This window comes from Bactrocera neohumeralis, chromosome 6 (assembly GCF_024586455.1).
Source record: "Bactrocera neohumeralis isolate Rockhampton chromosome 6, APGP_CSIRO_Bneo_wtdbg2-racon-allhic-juicebox.fasta_v2, whole genome shotgun sequence".
Lineage (NCBI taxonomy): Eukaryota > Metazoa > Arthropoda > Insecta > Diptera > Tephritidae > Bactrocera > Bactrocera neohumeralis.
Genome location: NC_065923.1, coordinates 75883747 through 75910475, shown reverse-complemented (window position 1 = coordinate 75910475; position 26729 = coordinate 75883747). Strand labels below are relative to the sequence as shown.

The 26729-nt window shown below is 36.5% G+C and overlaps 1 protein-coding gene across 6 annotated transcripts in view; it reads left to right on the top strand.

Moving 5' to 3' along the window:
* LOC126762108 (ral guanine nucleotide dissociation stimulator-like 1) overlaps window positions 1–26729 on the top strand; it is a 43358-nt gene that overhangs the window by 12245 nt on the left and 4384 nt on the right. Inside the window, exons 1-2 of one of the 6 annotated variants that reach the window (XM_050478624.1) lie at window positions 2215–3813; window positions 17286–18482. The exons of 4 other annotated variants lie outside the window; for them this stretch is intronic. In XM_050478624.1, the coding sequence (XP_050334581.1) occupies window positions 3811–3813; window positions 17286–18482 (1200 nt within the window). In that variant the 5' untranslated portion in view covers window positions 2215–3810. Of the gene's footprint in view, window positions 1–2214; window positions 3814–17285; window positions 18483–26729 lie in introns of those variants that run through there. One more of the 6 variants, XM_050478630.1, reaches the window with a different exon arrangement.

The window sequence follows — 26729 nt, the reverse complement described above, 5'->3', positions numbered from 1 at the left end:
TCACTTTCCAATAACTCACTCAGCAACCTAGCGCCGCTATTAATATGAACTCAGCCCGTAAGCGCATGTATAAAAATATAAGCGCTTTCATTTCAATAGCAATTTAGTTAGCAATTTTCTCTTGTAATATTTACTTCCCTGCTTAACTGCTAGGCATGCCATACATTCGAACAAGTTTTATTAAGTTACGAATTGGTTGGCCAAAGCAAATCGCAAATATTTAATATTTTACGCAAACAAACAGGTAAAGTAGTAGGTAAGTTTTAGTTAAAAGGCAAACGGCACGTGCCTTGTTTGTGGATTTTAATTGATGTTTGCGGCCTTTTGCAAAAATCATGCATAAAAATTCATCATGCGTGAGTGTGGACTCATTAACTTTGCAATATTTTGTAAGCAACAACACTTTAATGCATTTCCGTCCATCTCTAGACATTACGATACCTCGTGATGAGATCTTACATAACTTTTAATAAAGTGCGGTAAATCGAAGTTAATAGTGAAAGCAGCGTTGGCTAAACAAAGAAAGCCTTTACGCACACTTTTAAATGCTTTAAAATATTTGCTTATTTATTTTACGACTTTTTTGCTGGCGCGGTAGCCATAACTTTCATTCATGCATAAAAATAAATCATAAACTTGAAAAATAAATAATAAAACTAAAAAATATTAAAACTAAAATTAAAAAATAATAAAACCGACACCAAAATAAACCTAAAAGTAAACAAACGAAATGTAACAGCTCAAATTATAACAACTTTGCGTTTCGCTTAAATACCAACTAGTTTGCGAGTTGCCATCAACTAAGTAATGTAGTAGATCTGACAGCTAACTTGACAGCAGAGTTCATACGTTTTTGCGCTCTAATGACAGCCAATAAGAATTATAGCGAACAATAATAAACTAGCAAGATAAAAAGAACTGAAATGAGCGAAAGAATAAATAAACAGAGAACATAAACGCGCGGGAAGAACACATAGAAAACAATAAAAAATAGAGAGAACACTAGAGAGCGGCCAAAGCATATGTTTAATGGAGCAGGTAACAGCACAAAAGCAGGGGCTGTGCGGCACAGTGCAGTAAGATGGGGCAAATAATAAACAATTTTCTTTATTGACTATGGATTTTGTATAGACAAAATTTATAGATTACTTTTTCACCACTCCGCATTTTATTGCTGGTACTGCTGCCCATGTGACAAAAAACACATCAAATATTTTTTTATTCAAACTTTTAATTATTCCAAAGATTCAAGTTTTAGGAAAATTTTGTGAAATTTTAAAATGACGACGTCATTGCCGACAGCCTCTTTGAAAAAGATGCCCCCGCGTTGACAGCAGAACTTCTTACATGAGCATCTGAAGTGAACGGAAATTACATGTTTTAAGTAAGACCTTAAACTAAGTTATGGACGAAGGAAGAATAGTGAAAATTTAAATAATCGTAATTACAAAAAACATCATTTCGTTCAAGACCATGTAAATTATATCTCGAAGACCTGTGTAAAATTTCATTAAGATCGGTCAAGAGAAATCTCGACAACCGACTTTGAAAACACAGTTTCGACAAAAACGCGTTTACAGTTTTTACAAGGCTTTACCAGGTCTAAAATTATAACTCGGTTCAACATGAGTATTTAAGATAATACTCTAGAGATGTTATAGCATAAAATAAGACGATAAAATAAGACGGAAAAAATAATTTTAAACTAAAAAATAATCGTCGCCTACGTCAAAGGACAAGCTGACTGTCGGAGGAGTGCTGTCTGGTTGTTTCAACAACTCTATGCGAGTTTGTTCGATTCATTGGAGAGTAGCGCTCGACGCATTCAGGCCACTGTTCAACGAGTAGCGCATATTTTTTTTATAACGCAGTGAAATGCACTCAACCGCGCATTGCAAAATTTAACAAAAAACTTATACAAACCACTGTGCGCGCCGCTTCTCACTCGCTTGGGTGGTGGCAACAGGGGTGGCGCGTGAGTATGCCTGCCAAACGCGCGCCGGTGAGGGCAGCAGGGGTGGTGGTTGCGCGAGGTTGCTGCGCGCCGCCCGCCGCCTGCCTGTTGTGTGACCAGTTGATGACGTCGCCATAAACGCCTTCGTCATCCCTCGGCACAGGCGAGAGCATATGGTCATACACGTTCAACGTCGCTCAATGGGAAACAGAATCGGCGGGTTTGTCATGAATGCGCACCACTTAGAACGCTGAGTGCGGTTTCGGCGTTTGTTGGAGACGGTTACGCGCTGTAACTTTCGTGCGTGTTGTTCGTGCGCCGCAAAAGTGTTGAGCGTTTTTTTATGCAAAAATAAAATATATTGTTGATATATACATATATATGTATATATATTTATATATATATTTAATTGTATTTTAAAGCGAGTGCGCGAGTACGGGCGAACGGACGCGTTACACACGCGTGACGCGAAAAAGTACACGCTTGAGAAAAACGTGCAAATAATAACGAAGTTTTACAAGTTATTCAATAGCTACAGTGTTTTGGGTATACATACATATACACAAACATATACATATTTCGGCATTGTTGTTGCGCGCAGGAGTATGCTAAGTCGCATGGTTGTTTATCAACTTGAGCGCACAGCCAAACACAACAAGCAACTTTTCGGTAGCGTCACAGGCGGCGCGCTTTATATTAACACAAGCATAGCTACATACATACAAACTCAAAATCACGACGCGTTTATAAACAACGAGCGCAATAAAAAACACATTTACACAACGTCGTCACAATTTGATTCTAATTTAAGTTGACTTAAGTGAATCGAAGTGAATAATTTTGAAAGACATTGCTTGGCCGTGCGCTCAGACGCAGGCAAATCAAGACGAGACTTCGAAGTAAACACGGCACGGCAGCGCTTAGGGCGTGTTAAGTTTAGTACAGCGCTGTTGGCATAAAAACAGACTGCATAAACACCCAGTTAAACGCCACTGCAGTGCGAAGGACGCGCTGAGCCTTAACTACGACTCACTTGTATTTATAGTGCCGCCATAGCAAAAATCGTCTGCGTGCAGCTATAAAATAGTGCAACGACCCCGCTTCAATGCAAATGTCTGCGCGCGTGTGTGTAGCTGTATGTGTTAATAAAAGCTTAGATCCTTCAGCACATCAGCACAGTAGACAACATAAAACGGAAGCGGAAGTTTTGCTGCTGGTGGAAGCGTTAAAATAGTTGCAGACGTCGTAAACCGAAACCCGAACCTACCCACGCATACTGTGCCTTCACACAAACAAATATACAAATATACTAGCACAAGTAACAAAAAAAAAACTGTAAAAATACTCAGTGTTGGTGAAAAGCCTTAAATACACACACACATACGCACTCACATATATATTTACAAGCCAATGACAATAATACCAAAATTAATGATCAGCGTAGAGTTTTGAATTGGCTACATTGTTTTTTGCTTGCATCGGCAAATGAAAATCGATTTTCCACACAACAACAAAAAAGCGCAACAACGCGCCTACAATCAACGCAGCCCACAAATACAGAAAAGTTTTTGCCACAGCAAAATACTCGAACTAAGTGTAACGAAAGCAATTTCCAATAAAATATATATAAAAAAATCTACAAAAATATAATCGAAAAAGGTGAATGCGCCGTTTAACGCGTTGACCTTTTGTGCGCGCATTAACGGCTGAGACGGGGTAGTGGTCACCCCAGCTCAACCCCCAAGTTGTGTATAAATTTAGCTCAGCAATTTAATTGAGTACTCAACGGCGCGGTAATAGTGCAGCAAAGCAACAACAAATAGCTTATAAATCGTACTGCACTCATCAAACGACAAATGGTATGGCTATGGGAGTGTTACGTCTGTAGTCTTGTAGCGTTGATTAGATTTTCTTTAATTAAGTTTGTAAGAAAAATTTCTTTTCATTTTCTTCTTGTTTGTTCAGCTAGGGTATTTTGTTATTGTCGATGCATTGTGTCATTGATTGCAATTGTTTGTGTGGAAAAAGTGGAAATTAGTTGACTGCAAGAAAGAAATGTACGACGGCAGGTGTACCTGCAGGAAATTGGCAACTGAGGTGCATTCAGCAGGGAAAAATATAAAAAATAATCTTTTAATAATATAATAATAATAAATGGTATTGAAAATAATCCGTGTAAAATTTTGTGAAACTTTTTCGTAAAATAAAAATGTCTTCTGTACAAGAACTTGGTTATGGTCGTTCAAATTGTATGGCAACTGTATGCTATAGTGATCCGATCTGAACAATTTCTTCGGAGCATACAGCGCTGCCTTAAAAAATAATCCCTATAGAATTTCGTTAAGAAACATCGCCATATAAAAAAGTTTCCTTATAAGAACTTGAGTTTGGTCGATCAGTTTGTATGGCAGCTGTATGCTATAATCGCCCGATTTCAACCATATAGGCAGATATTGTAGCATTACCTTATACAATAAGCCATATTAAATTTCGTGAGGATTTCTCGTTAAATAAAAAAGTTTTTCATAGAAGTATTGGATTTCGATAGTTCAGTTTGATAAATTATGGATTTTCAGTATGAGAGATATCGAGACTGCAAGAAGAAATGAGATTGCAACACGAAGTAACATAAAAAATTTAAAATTAAAAGCTTTGAAATACATTTTGAAATTGTGAACGCCGAAATTATATTCCTAAAGTGCGAGACTTTTCCTTTCAGTATTCTCATATGAAGTTTTAGCAAGCTTAAAGCTATGGAATGACTTCTCATGGTTTTGAAAGCATTTTACAGCTGTGAGCTGCGAAATTATGTATATTTATAAAGCGCTACATTTTCTCCCTCAGTATTCTCACATAAAGCTTAAGCAAGCTTAAAGCTTTGTTCAAACTTTGGAATGACTTGTAAAGTTTTTAACTACATTTTGAAACTGAGCGCCAAAATAATATTTTTAAAGGGCCAGACACTCTTCGTCAATTCTTACATAAAGCTATAAAGCCTTATTCAATTAAAATTAATTCAAATACGTTTTTCAACCTCTGCGAATTATATTCCTAAATCGCCAGATTTTCTCCCTCAGTATTCTTACATAAAGCTTTAGCAAGCTTTAAGCCGCGTTCAAACTTTTGAATAACTTGTAAAGTTTTTAACTGCATTTTGAAACTGTGAGCTGCTAAATTATATTTTCAAAGAGCCAGATTTTCTTCCTCAGATTTATCATATAAAGCTTTAGCATACTTAAAGCTGTGTTCAAACTTTGGAATGGCATGTAAAGTTTTTAACTACATTTTGAAACTCTGAGCTGCGAAATTATATTACTAAAGCGCCAGATTTTCTCACTAAATAATTGCGTAGAAAGCTTTAGGGAGCTTTAAGCTGTGTTTAAACTTTATAATGAACTGTTAGAAAAACTTAAAACTAAATTTTGAAACTGTGAGCCTCGAAATTATATCACTAAAGCGCCAGATTTTCTCCCTAAGTATTTTCACATAAAGCTTAAGCGAGCTTTAAGCTGTGTGCAGATTTTATAACTACTTGAAAAATCCTTAGAAAAACTTTAAATAAAATGTTTAAACTGTGAGCTGCGAAATTGTATTCCCAAAGCACCAGCCACATTCGTCAGTATTCTTATATTAAGCTTTAAGCTGTACTCAAACTGTTATTCCACTTTTACAATCAGTAACCTCATCTATCATAGTTGGACAAAGTGGTTTCAATAATCCAACATTTTGCTTTCTCAGCTTTACAACCCTCCGTCTAACAAACTTTAAGATTTCCTTAAGGAAAGACATGCTTAAAGCTCTTTTTTCCGACAGGCATGTCACTCACGACCTACATACAACCAGATATGCGCATCAAATGTGACAGAACCAAAATGGACTCTGACATAAAATGTAATAAATGTAATATGGGCGGTTGTCAGTCACCACCCCCGCTTTAAAAGCGAACCCTCATTAAATGAATTTTACAAATATAGTTTGCGCACAGTCAGCTCAGCGCTATTTATGTAGTACAAACGTGCACTTGTATTTCTTTTCGCATAGTGTATACATATCTATATACAAATATATATGTATATATCAGTATATATGGAAATTTATGTACAGATAGTTATATGTATATAGTACTTTTGAGGCTTTGTGATTCATGCAAAAGGCGTAACTGAGACATTAAACGCGACGCTCTAACAAGCGGGGAAGCACGCTGAGCAGCTGACAGCGTCAAATGACTACAATAGCAGGCATAAGCTTAATGATATAGTAAGTGTATACATGAAAACAAAAGTGAATAATATTCAAAAGCGTATTTACATATCAGTATTGTACACACACATGTACACACAACAATTTAGGTACACAAAACACACCTCTAGAATCTAGAATTATTGCACATGTGTGTTGGGGGGCCCTAGCGCTGATATGCCACACATGAATGTAAACACGCGCTCCCACTGCGAGCGAGTCTTGCACGCACTGACATACAAACAAATGTGTTGCTAGCGGCAGACAGCGCTTTTATCACCGTCTCTGTGAAAGAATGTGCGTATGCATGTGTGTGTGTGTGAACAACACTTAGCGCAGCTAATCGTCGCCAACAAGCTGCTGTCATAAAAGTATATGGCTGTGCGCGTGCAGTGGCAGTAGCAACATAAAACGGATGTTGGCGATGTGGCTGAATGTGCAGTGGCAGGCAATCAGGCAGACAACCAGGCAGGGAACCAGATAGGGAACCAGGCAGCGGTTTGGCATAGCACTGACAGCTTCGAAAACACCATTAACGGCACAGGTCTTCAAATAACCCTACCATGTGAGTAAAATCAACGACTGGAGTTGGAAAACTACAAACTAGCCAGCCAACAACAAATTGTAGGCAACGAAAAGTGCAAAATGACTTCAAAAGTTTTTAAAAAATCATCTGCGAAACGGACGGGAGAAGAAATGATAAATGAGCAGGCAGTTGTAATATACACCTATACACCCTAACATAAATTTTTATGGCTCAATAAAGCACACATACATACAAACATACATACAGACTTACAGTCATACATATGTGTATAAGTCTAGCATATTTGAGCATTTTCAAAGTCTTGGCTAGCGTTATTTGCAAAATAAACTTGCTTTTTTGTTGCAATCCCATTTGTTGTGCTAATCTTATAAGCGTTTTGCTTTTCCGTAATTGTCAAATCACAGCACTATGTTTGCTCATGACGTGTCTATTATTTTGTTGTACAAAAACATATTTCCCAGCAATATAAGTATGCTGGGAGGTAATTATTAATATTCATCGCTACTGTGAAGTTGAGCTTTCGGCCTGATAAATGTGTGAGTTAGCAATAATTGATAGGGTTGCCAAGTCTGTCAGCAAAAACCAAAAAAAAAAAAAAAAACGTAAACTTCGGCTACGCGGAAGCTATAATTCCCTTCACAGGTGCACACTTTATAGCATAAAAGGGTATAAAAAGGCATTTATACTGGTTTTGATCGTTCAGCTTGTATGGCGCCTATATGCTATAGTAGGCTGATCTGAACAATTTCTTCGGAGATTGTATTCTTCTCGGTAGTAATAATCTCAACCCCATTTCATGAAGATATCTCCTCAGTTAAAAAAGTTTTCCATACAAGGACTCTATTTTGATTGTGCAGTTTATATGGCAGCTTTATGCTATAGTGATCCAATCTGAACAATTTCTTCAGATATTATATCTTTGCTTATAATAATAACCGTGACCGATATCACGTCAATTAAAAAAGTTTTCCATACAAGGACTTAATTTCGATCGTCCCGTTTGTATGACAGCTATTAGCTATGTTGCTTCGATATCAGCGGTTCTAACAAATGAACAGGGTTTTAGGGGGAGGACGCGTCCAAAATTTTCTGGCCATATCTCTAATACTAATTCTCATACTAATTCGTGTATGTGCAGACAGCTGGACGGTTTGACAGACGTACGCGGCTAAGTAGACACGCTTGATCATCCTGTCCACTCGCACTGTTGTTTGTATGCATTCTACACCAAACTGTACGCCTGACCTTCTGCATACATGATGGATACCATCCACAGATATTAAACTTGGATTCATCCGGTAAAATAACCGTCTGCCACTGATCCACCGACCGATTTCCATGCTATTTCGCTGATTCTGCACTCGTTGGCTCAAAAAAGCTTTTTTTTTGTAGGTGATCGGTATTTGTGTCTTGCCTCTCTGAGCCTCCGATGAATAGTTGTTGCATGCACTGTCAATCCTGTCTTTATTACCAAGTCCTTTTTAATATAGCATCTGAGGAGGATTTAAAGCGTTCTTGCGGACAAGACCGTTGGATGAGGTTGTCGTCAATTATCGTTTTTCGGACTATTCCAGATCCTTTTTTCTGAGAAAAAGAACTCGTCTTCAGTATAAGTTCATATCATCCAATTCGGGGCAAAAGTATTCGGTTATCATTGAGCGTTGATAACTTTATTGGTTTTAGTAATTGTCTCATCATAATGGGCCTCCTAAAAGCTTTTGTGCATCGTCAGACAGACATCCTACCTACCTATCTACCTACCTAGTTCTTGTCTCAAAATCGCTAACTTAAAAAGTGGTGAAACGAACAAACAAGTCACAAACAAACTTGCTCATCACAGTGGCTTTTATCACTATGCGATACTTGATTCTTCTTTCTTGATTACTTGATGCTTGATTACTTCTACTATTTTGCTTAGTATAGCGTTCTATAATATAATCTGAGTAAGATGAAGTCACACTTAAGTTATATTTAACATTTTTCGCAACATATGTACATATGTATGTATGTATGTAGCGATAGCTACAAGCACAACTCATTTGAAATCCCAACTTAGTATTCATTTCGCCATTTCTCTCAAATTAAGCTAATCACCGAAAACAATACTATGTAGATATGTATGTATGTATGTATAATATTTGTGTGTCTGTACTAAGCTTGAGTCATGGCGCTGCACTTGAAAACAGAAGCAACTCCTTTGTTTCAGTTTTTGCTCCCTTTTCGCTTGAAATTGCCGCTGTTGTTGGTTTTTTGTTGTTGTTGCTTCCGTAGTGTTAAAGGCAATTAGCTTCGTGCTTAATGGACGATACACCCGCATAACACTTGCTTTTATTACTATAAGCATAAGAAACTAAGCGCATACGAGGCGCACTTGTGCACACACACACATACATGTATACATATGTATATATACATATGTATATGTAGTATTTTTATATATGCTGCTTAGGAATTTTGTCCCGATGGAGCAACAGCTGTTCACGCTTTGTTTTGTACAACGACAAAAATGTATAGACACTCATACATACAAACACACTTAGCACATATACCTACATACATATGTATATGTTTTTGAAAGCAAATTGTAAGTGCTTTACATAAAAAGTTATGAAATACATGAAATAGTTGCTGTTGATTACATCATTAACACTTCCTGTGGTGCAAAGAAATTGTTGACAAATTCGGTATGCTCTCGCCTCTCACCACTCAGCGCTTGTTTATGAGCGTGTCTGCTACAAATTCACAGTTTTTGCTTAGGAAATGCTTTTAACTTGGCATTGCGCATAAAAATTAGCTAACTGTTTTTTTGTTTTTCGAATAAATTTCGAATTTCGAAAGTGTTCGTGAATTTTAGTGGCTTTGGTCTGGAGTGACATGGCGTGAGATAAGCGCCGAACACGTAGACGGCATCTAAGCTTAAGCCGCGCAGGAAGGAAAGGTTATCGGTAGTCGAATATATACATATGTATGTATATATGTATATGTATGTACATATGTGCATGTGTATTTATCTCGTGCTTGCTGGCGAATTAAGACGAAAATTAGAGCATTTTGCGCTGTGAACGCACTTTTAATTGCAATTATCTGCTGGTTTTCGAGCTTTTTGGAGCGTAGCTGATTTCGCATTAAATTGAGTAATTGATTTCAGCGGGAAGTGTGCGTGCTATGTAACTATTGACATGCATAAATATGTATGTATATATGTACATACATATGTACATACATATTTATGAATTTGTGAAAAGATTGCAGAAATTAAAATTTGTTTAAAGAATCATAACATTTTTAAGGTTTTATTAAATATTGGTGGAATGAGATTTGTCACTTACCCATAAAAAGGCCGTATTTCGATGTTTTTTCTGAAAATAAAAAAATATGAAATAATATCAGAAAATGAAGTTTTTAAATATTACAAAAAAGAAACCAACAAAAAAAGAGTGAAAAATTTATTTTTAAAAAAAAAATTAAATAAATAAAATAATATTTGCTGAAAAAATATTAAATAATAAAAGAAAATTTAATTTTTAAATATTGGAAAAAAAACAAAAGGACAACAGGGAAAAAAATTATTTCTACAAAAAAATTTAAATAGATAAAATAAAATTTTCTGAAAGAAAAAAGTATTAAATAATATAAGAAAATGAAATTTTTAAATATTACAAAAAAAAAATTAACAATAAAAAAATTTATTTTTACAAAAAAATTTAAACAAATAAAATAAATTTTTCTGGCAAAAAAATTAAATAATGGAAGAAAGTGAAATTTACAAAAAAATATATGTTAAAAAAAAAATAAAACAAAAGAAAAACAAGGCAACTTTAAAAAAAAATTTAAGAAATAAAATAATATTTTTTGAAAAAAAAAATATTAAATAACATAAGAAAATGAAGTTTTTAAATAATACAAAAGTAAAACAGGGAAAAAATTTTAAATAAATCAAAATAAGTTATTTTTATACCCTGAACAGGATATATTGAATTTGGCATGAAGTCTCGAACATCCAGAAGGAACCGTAGGATACACTATTTCTGTATATAAGAAATCACTGTGACGAGCCGAAGCCGTCGAAGTAGTCACGTTCATCTGTCTGTCCGACTGTATTTTCGCGAACTAGTGTCTCAATTTTTGACATATCGATCTGAAATTTTAGATACGTACTTTCCTCTCCAAGAAGCTACTTAGTTGTCGGAATCGCTTATATTAGAGTACTGTAGCATATAACTGCCATACAAACTGAACGATCGGAATCAAATGCTTGTACGGAAAACTTTTTCATTTGTGGAAGTATCTACAAGAAATTTGGGCAATACTACCACTAAAGAAAACCCTTTAATATCTGAAGAAATGGTTCAGATCGGACCACTATAGCGTATAGCTGCCATACAAACTGAACGAATAAACTCAAGTCTTTGTATGAAAAACTTTTTTAGTTGATAAGATATATTCACCAAATTTAGCCCGATTTATTGCTAAAACTAACGATACACACTCCGTAGAAATTGTTTGGATCGAACCACTATAGCATATACACATGTAGCTATCATACAAACTAACCAATCAAGCTCTAGTCATTCATAGAAATAAAATTAATAGAAATATGGAAATGGATGAAGAATATTTTTTTCATAAAAATTAAATTTTTAAACAAAAGTAATTTCACTGGAAACGAAGGTCTCGCTTAATAAGTGTAAACAAAACACAGCGTTTGCAGCATTTTTTGAAGTTACTACCAGGAACTCTCAACAATTAATAGCAGGCCGCTTAATTGAGTATTTCAACGCTATTAAAATCGAAACTTGTGCATCTCTGTATATATGTATGTACATATATAAATATATACACTACACAGACAGACACATACTTACTTATATATACAACATCTGTGCGTTTCCAAGCTGCGAAGAATGTGTCTGGCACTTGCTCAGGCCTAATATGTTTACAACTACAATTTTTCACACTTCCGCAAGGCAGTACTGTATATCTAAGTGTTCGTGTGTGTGTTAAGGTTAAATGTTCAAAAATCAAGAAACTGCGTTCCTTCACTCCTCTAATGCGCGCATTCCCGACTAAAGTTTGTTCCTGCTGTTGTGCATATTTACTTTCTGCTCACTACACACCAAATATGAGTGAGTTCGCGTGTGCGCCGAGTGTGGCGAGGATGTGGGCTGCAGCTCACCTCATTTGACAGCCAGGTCATTAGGAAGTGTTTATGCGGCGCCGAAAGGTGGCGACTGCGCGCACAAATAACAAATATGGCACGACGCATACGCGCTGCTAATACACCGTTAGCGTTGTATTGACAATTCGAAGGCAATGCCCCGAACGTGCGCATATACATACATATGTACATCTGTATGCTTGAGTGTTTATGCCTAGCACTTTGATCACACAGCTTGCGGTTCAAGTAAAATAAACAAAACTTTGTGAATGAAAATATTTTCCAAAATTAGTTTGAAAATAAACAAAGTTTTGTATCAAATGCATAGCAAACCATACATAAATACAAATGTACATACATTCAACGCATCATTTATGGCATTTAATGTTGACTGTTGACCTCCACGCTTGTAAATAATTGCAAGTGCTCTGCCACATTTTCAATGACTTCCTGGGAAAAAATACATATATAATATATAGACAATAAGCAGTGCCAAATTTCATGATGATATCCGGTCAAATGGAAAAGTTTTTCATACAAGGATATGATTTTTATCGATTAGTTTATATGACAGCTATATGCTATAGTGATCCGATCTGAACAATTTCTTTGAATATTGTAGCCTTGTATTGGACAATAATCCACGCTAAATTTCGTGAAGATATCTTTGCAAACAAAAAAGTTTTTCATACAAGGACATGATTTTGATTGATCAGTTTGTATCGCAGCTATATGCTATGGTGGTCCGATCTGAAAAATTTTTGCAATTAACGTAGCATAGTCTTGGGCAATAAGCCATGTTGAATTTCAGGAAGATATCTTGTCAAATAAAAAAGTTTTTCATACAAGGACATGATTTTGATTGATCAGTTTGTATGGCAGCTATATGCTATAGTTATCCGATCTGAACAATTTCTTCACAGATTATACCGTTACATTAAATAAAAGTTCTGGCTAAATTTTGGGAAGATACCTTTTCAAATAAAAACTTTTTCATAGAAGGTCTGCATTTTAGAAAACAATATATGCCAAATTATGGCAGCTATATGCTATAGTTGTCCGATATCGGCAGTTACGATAAATAAGCATGTTCTTGGGGAGAAAAGAACATACGCGAAATTTTAGAGCGATACCTAAAAAACTAAATGACTCGTTGGCGTATATACTACTTATGTACTTACTGCTTCGATTAAGCGCAGTGGTGGTGAGGTGATTAATAATTGCAAAATGCAAAGTCTATAGCCAGCTAAGCGGCATTTGAAGTATGAAATATACATACATAAGTACATACATATATAAGCATGTATGTATGTATGTCTAAGCGATTATGTGAAAACGATAAAGCAGCTGCATTCCAGCGGCGATAAATGTTTTCAATACGAAAAAGTAGTAACACAAGGTTGCCAGCTTAATTGTATGTAAATGTTGTGAGTTTTTTCTAAAACAGCTTTGCAATATTTATGATACATACAAACATGCATAGTTCAAGGGCTAGTCTATTTAACAAAATAGCAATTATATGCTATAAAAATATATAATAATTACTAAATAAAGATAATGATTTAATTAAAGCTTTCCAGAGCAGCAATTTCATCGCGCGCGCAGTCGGTGTGGTAGGGTGAAAATTGGTGGAGGGGTTTATTATCAGGAGCTCTCAATCGACTCCAACTTCAGACTTTCTGACTATTGCAGTGACTTCCAGGTCGAGATTGCAGCCATTAAGGTAGCAGTAAACTCACTCCCCCAGAGTGCAGCCTCCTTCAGAGAGTGAACTTCCACTCAGATAGCAGAGCGGCGATACTAGCCTTGAACTCATTAATAGTGCGTTCAGGGCTGGTCAAAGAGTGCCTAACCTTGATATCAATAGCATCGAGTGTCTTTGTGATATGACTGGTATGAGTGCCAAGCCACAGCGGGATCGCAGGAAACTGTAAAGCGATGAGCTAGCAAGAAAAGGCACCCTAGAACATGATAGAATGGGATCGGGTCGCTGCTTCCGTATCCTCTTGTGTTCTACTACTAAATAGCAGGGCTTCGCTGAAGCTTGGCCAGTGCTGTGCCACCATAGGTACATGCGCAGTCGCAAAAGCCTTTTGTCTCAAGATGTAGTGATCTCTTTGCACGAGGGTGAGGATAGCCTCTCCCTAGTTGTGGAGCTTTTAACAGGCCATTGCGCTATTGACGATCACGTAGTAAGGCTGGGAGTACTATCATGAGATGAAATGAGATGTGTTGGAAACAACTCCACACTTCCTTCTAGACTGTACTGCGTTTGGTAGGACAATACTTGAACACTTGAGAGCGCATACCTCTAGGCATCGCACCAAGCTGGCGTGAATGGAAATTAAAAGCCTTTGCAATTTTGTTTTGGCTATTAATTACATAATTAATTAATTTATAAGTTCGAACACAGGAGTTTATCTCTTCTATGGCTTCACAAAGGACTTGATATATAGTCCACTTGCGATTTTTGATCAGCCATCTAACCTGACCTAACATAACATAAGGCTAGAATTTATTTGAAAGTCATAGAAGACAGCGTTGACTTGGGTTAGGTTAGTTGGCTGATTCATCAGCAGGGCGGGGGTATTACACTTAGAATTTTATTAACAGAGATGCCAGCTATCCGCAAAACGTCCTGAACTTGTCATAAATCTGCTTAGGGCTTTTATTTCTTTTTCTCTATATTACTGGGGTTGCAAAAAATATGAGATCTGAGATCTTTTTACCTTGATTATGAAAAAGATTCTATCTCATCTTCTTCCAGTCATCTGGTAAGATGTTCAATGTCCAGTTAAAAGTGCCAATCGAACGTTGACTTCAGTTCAGTTGCAGTTGATTTGTCTACAGACTGCTTGAACTCTGACTTGAAGGTTCTATGTAAAATTGGAGTTCCCATGATGTACCCAAACAAAGTAAAATCAGTCGGCTTAGCATGCCAAATCTAGACAAACTACTGATAAATCTTCTATTACATGTACATTTACGGCGATACATACATATATAAACTCAATGAAACTTGCTGCGTAGACAACTGAAAGTCTTCTCAGATTGACATTGGGTCACTTGAGACATGAAGTCGGCTGCCGCCACACAATCGCAGTTCAGCGTATTGCTAAGTGAATTTATGAATGCGAAAGCAACATTGTTAATGGCTGCAGCGGCACTAATAATAATTATCATAATTTTGCAACAACAAAACAAGCAAGTTTTATAAGCACAGTAATGAGTAATGAGAAATACACGCAAATGCGCGAATGTAGTAATCTCAGCTCAACGCGAGCAAGCAAAACTTTGAAGTGTGCTCGAGCTTGTCGGCTGAATCGCCAGCCCCACTCGTCGCGATTTTGGCAAACGTCTAATTGTTCGAATGTCTAATTGTCTAAATATCGCGAGAAATGCCAAATATAAACCACAAACACACACACGCATACATATGTATTGGTAAACAATGAATAGCACTTTAAATCTTGTGACATTGCGCGGCGATTGATGACGGCGTCGCTGCTGACGAAGCATCCACAAATAATAGTGCCGCCACTTAAGCAGCGCCAGGGTTCGTCGAACGTGCAGACCCGCAAGCCATGCCGAGACGTCTACGCGCAGTGACAAGTGCAAATGTGAGCAAGTGCCGCGGTCAACTTGCGCTTCATTTGGCTACTCAATTGTCGCCAGTAACCCCAAACTGCGTAGTCAAGGTCACGGGCGTATACGCAACACGCGGCGCGTTTGCCAATTGTGGGCGCTGGCTTTGCAACTTTGTGTGTGACTTGTGTGCTGGTTTATATGCGTATGTACATATGTATGTGCTAGTATATATGTGTATGTGTGCGCTTGCTTGGCAGCTGCATGCTGCCTCAATTGTTAATTGCCTGCGGCGATAATTGTTAATTGTATTTACAATTTGAAAGACATCTACTATGGCGCTATGGATATTGAACTCACACGCAATATGCCGCAAGCTGTGCGCGCAATTTGTGCAATAAAAATTAAGAAAAACATGCATTGAAATGACTTTGGTTGCTGATTTTATTTGATTAGCGTATATTGTGGTTGATTTGCAATGTTTAATGACGGTTATTGTTAGTAGACTGGTTTGGATTTAGAGAGAGTGAGAGCGGTTAAATAAGCTCTCATTTAATCAAATCACTGTTATTTTGATAAATTACTAAGTTTCATAAGATAATTTGTCTAATAAAAAAATTTTCCTTGAGAGGATATAATTTTGATGGATCAGTTTGTATGGCAGCTATATGCTATACCTTCTCGATCTAAACCATTTCTATGCATATTGTAGAATTCGTTTAGAAAATAATACATGCCATATTTCGAGAAGATATTTCTTCAAATAAAAAAGTTTTTCATATAAAATATCGTTTTTAATCGTTCCGTTTGTATGGCAGCTATATCCTATAGTGATCCGATCTAAAAAATTTCTTCGGATATTATATCGTTGCTTTAGGCAATGATCTGTGTCAAATTTCGTGAAAATATCTCGTCAAATAAAAGAGTTCATCATACAAGAACCTAATTTTTATGGTTCCGTTTGTATGGCAGCTATACTATGTTATAGTGATCCAATACGAAAAATTTCTTCGCAGTTTGTATCTTTGTTTATAGTAATAATCTCGACCAAATTTCGTGAAGATATCTCGTTAATTAAGAAAGTTTTCCATACAAGGACTGGATTTATATATGCTTTAGTAAACGGATCCAAAAAATTTTTTCGTATATTATAGCATTTTTTTAGACAATATTTCTTGCCAAAGCTTGTGAAGAAATATTGTCAAATAAAAAGTTTTTCATACAAGAACATGATTTTTATCGGTCTGTTTGTATGACAGCTATATGCTATAATGGCCCGATCCCCACAATTTCTTCTGAGATTATACTGTTGCCTTGGAAAATAAATCATGTCAAATTTTGGGAAGATATCTCTTCAAATAAAATAGTTTTTCATGTAAGATACTGATTTATATCGTTCAGTTTGCATGGCAGCTATATGATATAGTTTTCCGATATCGACGATTTCCACATATAAGCAGCTTCTTGGAGAAAAAAAGAAGTGTGCAAACTTTTAGAACAATAGCGCAAAAACTGAGGGACTTGTTTGCGTATATACGGACAGGCGGACTCTGTTTAGGGTATAAATTGAAATGATTTAGAAGAAATAAATCAATATGTTTTGTAGTGAAATTTTATAATTTCGCATTTCGTTTAAAGAAAGCTACGCTTTCCACATTTTTCCACAATCAATTGCAATCAGTGCCATTTGCCGCCATTTCGTTGTTCAGTTTCAATTCGTTTTGTGCTTCTATCGTTTTCCAAATTCGCCGCGTCATGTTCGTTGAACGCATTCAATTTCATTGCACATTCTTTTCATATAGAGTTTCATAATTGAAAGTGGCAGCCAGTCAGCAGTGAATACCAAAACACCAGCAACAACAATAGAGCGAGCAAACAGCAACAACGACGACGACACTGACGACAGCCAAATTGACTTTGGCAGGAGCAACGGCAGTCAAGAGTCATTGCGGCGTCAGCAAGCGCGTCTACCACGACCCACACGTACCTCACCGCCACCCCCCAAACCACCCAAGCCGCTAAAGCTGACAAGGTGCCATAGCAGCGAGCATCAGTTGCAACATTTGCTACACAAGCCAGCGACTTGCAAGCAGCACGAAGTCAGCGAAATAAATCACGCGCTGCTACAACAGCAGCAACAACAACAGAATCAACAAATCAAGCATCAGCATCATCATCATCAACATCTTCATAAGCATAGTCATTATAGCCACCACCAGCAGCAACATCTGCCGCAACAAACACAAACCCAGACTGAACTTACTACACAACAGCAGCTGCTGCAACAACAACAACAGCAAGTCGTACAAATTGATAGCGGTAGTTTAATGCCTTCGCTGGATTACGGTGTGCCGCCACCGCTGCCGCCAAAACCGAAAACTTTATTACACAGCAAACCACAACAGCAGCAGCAACAAAAACAACAGCAGCAGCAACAGCTGTTGGAAAAACAACAATTTTTGCAAAAACGACAACTATTGCAGCAACAATTGCAAAAGCAGCTGCAACAACAGCTCAAACATGTGTTAAAACAACCGCCGCTAACTGCGTTAGATCAGCAGCAACAGCAACAAATACAACAACAACAAGCATTACATTCCAATGACACAAAATATCAACCGGCAAAATCGCCCAAACCACCAGCATCCCCACGTACCCCGAAATCGCCACAACCATCCCCCGTCCCGCACGAATCTCCCGGCGTCAAGTCAAATACTGTGAAAACCCACACATTACAATTCCATCATTTTCATCATCACAAGTCGGCGCCCACATTTGATCTCTTCTTCAAATCGCCCACGAATTCAACATGTACCACGCCACTCTCGAAGTCACGCCGCAATAGCTCATATCATTCGTACGATGATCTCGACGCCACAAGCGCCGAAAAGAAAGTGGTGTCCAGTTTGAAATATTTGTGCGCCTGCACGGGCGCCACCTTGCGCAATCTCTCGAAGAAAACAAAAGATTTGCATGCGAAAAATTACTGTTACACGAAGGTAAATTAACGAAGCATATTTGTATTAATAATGAAGAAGCAATTGCGAAGCTGTGCTTGCTGAAAACCTTTCTTTTTTGCAGCTTTTATTTTAATTTCCGTAAATTTGTAGTTCCTTTGATACGTCACTTTCTTTCTTAATATTACTGAGAGCTTTCCAAAAAACCTCAACCTTTTGCGGCAAAGTTAGAATACCCACATATACAAAATTTTCCATACAAAAACTGGATTTTGATCGGTCAGTTTGTATGGCAGCTATGCCTTACTTAGTTCAGGTTTGCGTACAATACTAATATACCCCGGATTTGGCTCAAGCGTAGTATTCAAAAAATTTCTCTCAATATTTAGAGCTGCATCGTCCGCGTAGGCAATCACCCGGCAGCCGAATTCTTCAAGCTTTGATAATTGGCAACCAAGATTCACTTACTCTATTCCGCTACCATTGTTCTATCACAGAGAAATTTGAAGATGAGTTGCTTAAGGCTCCAGTAAAGCCTGAATGTATTTAAAGTTCTAATGACCGCCTTCGGCATCTAGTTGTTTTATGCCCCTCGGTCTCAAGGGAGGTCCCCACTGCAAACTTCTTTTGGCCCTCGCGAGTATATAAGGCAGTGTCCACTGACCTACCTTTGTGCCCTGGAAAGTCGATTTCTTATTACCCCTTAAGTGCAGATCAATCAATCTTCTAATGTTTTCAATAAGGAGGAGTGGAAATTGATGGATCTGAAATCCTTGGTCGACACATTTGATCTCTTGCTGGCCTTCGGCTATAGTGGTACGCTCTAAAAGAAACGTTCGAGGTTTGTAGCATTGCCTTATGATTCGAGGACATTTCGACAAATAAAAAAGATTCCCATACAAGGATATGATGCTGATCATTCAGTTTGTATGGCAGCTATGTAAGTATATCTATAATGGTTCAGTATCGGCGATTCCAAATTGGCAGCTTCTTTGGCAGAAAAGTATACATACATATACATATGTATGTATATGTACTATATGTGCCAAATTTATGTATGATATCGCTAAATCGACTCAGTTCATGCTGATCATTTATATATGAACCTTCTGGAGTCTCTGACGTTTCTTTCGGTGTGTTACAAATCCCATTCAGGGTATAATGAATCAGAAAACCTTCAAAAATAGCTGAAGCCCCATCAAATAAATATGTTGTATGTTTGGGCATAATTTATAATGAGGAATTCATTAAGTGTATTTTATTTCCATAAAATAATCCGGCAAATGAGCTTTAATGCGTTCGTACTCTCGTATTTTAGCATTCCTCAGATAAATTTGCGGCATTAATTTGCAAATTGTTTACTTTTGTTCAAATTATCGACAGTTTTATTTACAACATTCGCAAAAGCCAAGATTTGTCGGTTGCTCTCGGTTCCACAATATGCAAAGCGGCAATTTGTACGCAATGTGCCGTTCTAAACCGGTTTATCGTAGTAACATACTGCCCTTTGTTCCAAGCGAGTGCCATTAAGTCGTTGAGGAAATTCCGCTCTTTGTTATAAACTTGAAATTTACATACATACATAAGTATATTTATAAACGAGCTGATTCAAACGAAGCTGGGTACAGACGAGAGTGAGTGCTCAACAAACTCAGAATTATCTATGAAAAGCTAGAATATGTTCGTCAGCTGTCATTAATCGCTTTGCAGCGAAGTCAAAGCGATAAAAATTTGAGAATAGACTTTTCCTTCACCTTCCTGCTTCTGACCGTGAAAACTTGCTGACAAAAAAACAAAAACTATTTTGCAATAAAATATTTTACAACATTTATGTACACACTATTGAAGTCGTAAAATTCTGCTAAGAAGGCATTTTTTGTAAATGTCAAATGACCAAAATACATGTGAACACACATACATATGTGTACACTAGGGTGGGTAAAAAACGAATTTTGTTTTTCGCTTGGTACTCTGAAAAATTGGTTCTTAGACACATCGATGAAAGTCTTTCGATATGAATTGTAAGAGGACGCCAGTAGTTTTACACTCTTATAGAAAATTGTACCCGCTCAATTAAGCTCTGCAGCTCGAATTATTATCTGCAGCAGTAAATTGAAGAAGTGGCACGATAGGCAGCCGCCTTGTCTGAAACCTCTTTTGATATCGAACGGCTTGGAGCGGTTCTTCCCGATCCTGACGGAGCTTTTGGTATTGCTCAATGTGAGTTTACACACCCGAATTAGTTTTCCGCCGTCTTACAGTTGTCTAGTACAAAAAATTATTCAAATTCAAATTCTTTATTAAGTAGAAAAAAAAATATCACATTATAAACTTAAATAGCGTACAATTCACAGAATATGGTATATAAACCTTAATTCTACAACAACAAAAAATTAGCTTGAAGGTGTTATGTGAGTTTTGACATTTCAAAAAATCGCAGTTTTATAAATGCTATGATATGTCTAGAATATTTCCCTAAGTGTCAAGGCAATCGCAATAAACGTGTAGGAGATAGAACTATTTGGCCGAGCGGCCCGTCAGGCCGGAGGACCATCCATCCTTGGTGAGACTTGCTTATAGGTGTCTAAGAACTTATTATTAGGAGCAACAAAGGGAAAAATATTTTTTTAAGATCCATCCTAATAACATATACATATAAATACATATATTTATACATGTACATATGTACATATATTTTAGCAACGTTTAGGACATTAGACAAATCGACGCGCAGACTTTATATGATTTGCATATTTTCTTTTACTTGTTATTTATTTATATCGATTCCTATTGTTCATCCTTATTTTTAGGGTAACATTGAAAATGATTTTGGTGTTTTTCTGCTAATTTTTTATAGACGCTGCTTGCTCTCGCTATTTTTATAAACATCCGCTGCGGCGCACAAGCGAAATGTCATATTGTCAAAGCTATATAGTAGTGGCAGAAGTAGTCAAGCGTGGGTGTGAGAGCGGGGATGTGCCGCAAGCGCGGCGTTTGTTTATGTTTTATTTGCAAAGTTGCTTATCTTATAATGTGATAGTATTTTAAGCAGTTCTATTTGTTTGTTGGTATGTACATATGTACATATGTATACGCGGGTAATCATCATGATTGATAACGCGCGCGATAAGCCAGCAAAATGTGTTGCTATGCATTTGGTGAGTTTGAGCTTTCATTCAGAAATGTAAAATTAAATAATGGTGCTGAAAGTAACAATTAAACAAATGAGATTACAATAGGGTAGGTACATTTTTAAGACAAATCAAACAATAATTTTATTGCGTATGCAATGGGTTAAGTCGGATTTCGAAGGTTTAGAAACATTTGAGCATACGAAGCAAAGTCTGGCAAAACACTAAAAAATTAAAAAAAAATTATTTGTATTTCACCAAAGCTATAATACCCTTCATCGTGCATTTCTTATAGCTTGGAATGGTATAAAAATACCTTTATCTTGATTTTGATCGTTCAGTTTGTATGACAGCTATATGCTATCGTAGTCCGATTTGAATAATTTCCACTGAGATTGTACCGTTGTCTTAAATAATAAAGCGCTCAAAATTTCATGAAGATATCTTGACAAATAAAGAAGTTCTTCATACAAGAACTTGAATTTTATCGGTCACTTTATATGGCAGCTATATGCCATAGGTGTCCGATCTAAACCATTTCCAAGGAGATTGTGCCGCTGCTTTGGGAAATAATTTTTGCCAAATTTCCGGAAGATATCTCGTAAAATGCAAAAGTTTTCCATACAAGAAAATATTTTTGATCAATCAATTTGTATGGCAGCTATATGCTATAGTGTTCAGATATGAAAAATTTCTTCGGGTATTATAAAGCTGCTTTGGTTAATAGTCCGGGCCAAATTTCGTGAAGATATCTCCTAAAGTACAAAATTCTTCTATACAAGGTATTTAATCGATCAATTTGTATGGTAGCTATGTATATGCTACAGTCTTTCGATATCGCCGGTTCCGACAAATGAACAGCTTCTTGGCGAAAAAAGGGTGCGTGCAAAACTCCAATTCAACTGACGAACTATTTCGCTTACATACAGGCAATCGGAGTTCAGGGTATAAAATCGGTAATCAAACACACCCTAATGCGTATATGACTCAGTAAGTAAGTAGCTGCAACCGCATGATTTTTAACCGCAGGAAGCATTAATTAACATTTACTGTGCATAGACTTGATATACATATGAGTTTTGGGAAAGTTCAAAGAAATACTTCCACCAGAATTATACATATTTTTGACGTACAACACTCCAATGTTAGAGGAATTTTCTTGATATAATTTAGCTAAGCTACCAATAAATTACCGAATAATTGTGCTAATAGCACAAATACTCAAAAACACAAATAAATGTATAAAAAAGTTCAGGGTAAACGTGCCCGAAACACTGCTTGAATTGAAGCATTTCAAAGCTTTTGCCTTAAAAAATTAAGAAAAGGCAAAAAAAAAATATTTTCTGTGTTTTTTTTTAGCCAGATAACCAAAATAAATAAATAAAAAACGAAAATATGCCTTCGAATACAAAGCAAGATATCTTATGTTTTTGTTGTTATCGTTTTTTAATGCGTTTTACAAGGATGTTTGTGGATATTGCAACACATTTAACGGCACTTAATCTTGAATACGAATTTTTAAGTGCTCAATTAGTGGCAGATCTTTCAAAGAGCGTGCCAAACATTTGGCAATTACAGACATATGTATGTACATATGTACAGATACACACACATACCTGCGCACACGTGTAATAAATAAGTATTTGAGTGCAAACAAGCCGTAAAATATATTATTACTAAAAAATTTCGTAAAAACAAAATAGCAACAGCCGACAACACGTCTTTAGGGAAATAAGAAAATACTCAATTCTTTGCTGATTGCCGTGTGCGCTCTCGCAAGCCATCGGCAGTTGAGCAAACCAGCAGATTTTTGTGGAATTGCGAAAATTGCATGTGGAAAACCGGCAAATTCGTAAACAAACTGCCAGCGTATGTGCCGCAGCGATCAGCGGTTGCTTGTGGCAGCGGCAAAAATTAATAGCTGCTCGAGCGTTCATTATCATAATAAGTAACATATGTGGGCAAAAGCCTATTTACAAAAATAAAAGTCTATTTACAAAAACCAAAGCCGTAGAAGTAGAATTAGCAAAAGAATGGGAAACTGCTTGTTGGGCGGTGGCTGCAATGGAAACAAAGCGTGTGCCAAATATGCGCCCGCTGTCGTGAAAAGCGGAAATGCCGCGTGTGATTTTAAAGCCACTGTAGTTATGTATAATATGCTGGGGGTACTATTTTGATATGTAGAACTGCTCGACTTTCAATATAATCATATTTTCATGCAAGATCTGGATTTTGATCGTGCAGTTTGTATGGCACCTATATTCTATAGTGGTCCGATCTGAACAATTTCTTCACATATTATACCATTATCATAAACCATAATTCGAGCTAAATTTGGTGAAGATATCTTGTCAAGTAAAAAAGTTTTCGATACAAGGACTTGATTTCGATCGTTCAATTTGTATGGCAGCCATATGCTATAGCGGTCCGATTTGAACATTTTCTCCAGATATTGTAGCGATGTCTTAGAAAATAATATATGGCAGATTTTGTGAAGATATTTCGTCAAATAAAAAAGTTTCCCATACAAGAACTTGTTTTTGACCGTCCGGTTTGTATGACAGCCATATGCTATAGTGGTCCGATCTGAAAATTTTTTTCGGAGATTGTAGCGTTTGGTTTTTCAATGCCTCACGTAAAGTCTGGTGAATATATCTTGTAAATTATTAAAGTTTTCCGTACAAGAACTTAATTTTGATCGTACAGTTTGTATGGCAGCCATATGCTATACTGATCCGATCTGAAAAAGTTCTTTCGAAATTGTTGGATGGACTTGAATAATAATCTACAACTGATTTTGTGAAGACATCTCATCAAATAACAAAGTTTTCCCTATAAGAACTTGTTTTTGACCGTGCAGTTTGTATGGGAGCTATGTATGTATGAATGTATGTGTTATGGTGGTTTGATTTGGGCATTTCCAACAAATCGCCAGCTCTTTGAAGAGTAAAGAACGCATGCAGAATGTCAGATCGGTATCTCAAAAACCGAGAGAATCGTTGGCGTATATACAGACAGGTCCGTCTGCCTGGACAGGCGAACATGTTCGGATCAATATATACATATACATCTACAAAAACAACTAACGAACATAGAAGGTAATATAACACTGTTTATAAAACTTCATGCCCTGGTCAACCCGCAACCACGGTACTGGCATACAGGGTTGCGAATATGAGCCGCCCTCGGGCCATCATTGATACGCACACGCGCGCCGCACTATTATGCAAGCCGTAATTGAATGAACTTGCTTTGTTACGCGCATTATAAACTATTTTAGACGGTCGCTTTATTGTTGTTGCGCTGCTACATAATTGAATTCATGACCAACACTGCAACGGCAGTCAGTGAAAGCGTCCAATTTAGTTTCAATTAAAGCGCGAGTCGCGTACCAGGCGTACGGCGCTACCAGCTAATGACCCACAGGGGTGGGCGGCTGCTGCGGCTCTACGTAAAAGAGCCATATATGCATACATGTGAAGTCATGAGTGTGTGTATGTACGCTTAAGTGAGTGTGTGTACGGTTGTGTGAGTGTGAGTGTATGTGTTTGTGAGGGGCATAAAACGCCTGTGTTGCATATGTAATGCATGTAATTATGTGGAAAATGCTGTGTTTTTAAATTCAATTTGCCATGTCGAGCGTTTGCACATATTGGCAGCGCAGATAGGCGGTTAGACACACATTTATATGCATATGTATATATTAGGGTGGGTAAAAAACAAAGGAATCTTTTTTTTTGGTACTCGAAAAAATAGGCTCTTAGATAACTCTACGAAAATGTTTTTTTAATATATTTTTTTTTTAATTTTTTTAATTTTTTTCTAATCTTTTAAAATATTTTTTTTTTCATATTTCAAATATTTTTTTTTAATTGTTCAAATTTTGTTTGCATTGATTTTGGCGTTGGATATCACGTAAAGGCTCAACTTATTCAGAAAGTTTTAAACACCGTTTTGTAGAGCATATATTTTCACACAAAATCTGCGAAACGAGATATTTTTTTACGCAGTTGAAAGCGAAATCTGAATTTTTCAAACTGACAATAAGAAAAAAAAATTTATGGTGAAGCAGCTTTCCTTTACAATTGAGAGCTTATATTTTGGACAATTTTCAAAGAGCTTTCTAAGAGCCTAGTGAAAAAAATAATTTTCTGACCCAGCCTAATATATGTATATGTCTAAGATGCTAGTGCAAAAAATAATTTTCTGACCCACCCTAATATGTATATGTATATACATACATATATGTATGTATCACGGAGGCATTTCTCCGGTCCATTGCCATTGTTGTACGTGCCTTTCAATTAATGTTTCAGCGCATTTAAATTTTTACAAATGTTCACTCTGTGCAAATATTGGTGTGTGTGGGCATTAGTGATTTCAAAATTTACATATACGCCTACTAATATACATATCTCTATATACATATAAAAATAAGCTTTCATGTGTAACTGCTATGAGTCTTTCCTTGTAATTTCAATTCATTCAGCGGATGTTTGCAATTCATAATTTCGCACCACTCACTTTTTAATAAACAATTTGTTAATATGCAAAAACAGTTTTCAAAATATGAGTGCGTCCATATGTCTGCCAGATAATTCCGGCTGCGCTCGCATTTGTTTACAGTGGAAGTACATTTCCACATTTCCCATGAATTCCACCAGTGGCCTGTTTATGGTGGCAATTGCCATGTACTTTGTAAATTCATATATATTTATTTATTTTAATTAACAACGAAAGTGGCGAAATTGCGTATTGCTTCGTTTTGCAATTAAAATAAAATCTGATAATTAACAACAATTTATTGAAAACTTTTAATTAAGTGTGAAAGTTTTGATTAAATGAGAAAGTAAGTTTTTATGCTATCAATTATTGCAATTAATATCGACTGATATGCGTGGCGGTGAGTGCCACTTGGTTTACCATATCGCATTGACTGAATTAATAAACTAATTTAAGATTTTGTATGGGCATAAAATTAATATTTGTTTTAATATGCACATACATATGTATGTACGAGTATGTATAAAAAAGTTCTTCATAGAAAAGCCTGATTTTGTTCATTCACTTTGTATGGCAGCTATATGCTATAGTTAGCCGATCTGAACAATTTCGTCAGAGATTATACTATTTCTATGGATAATAACTCGAGTCAAAT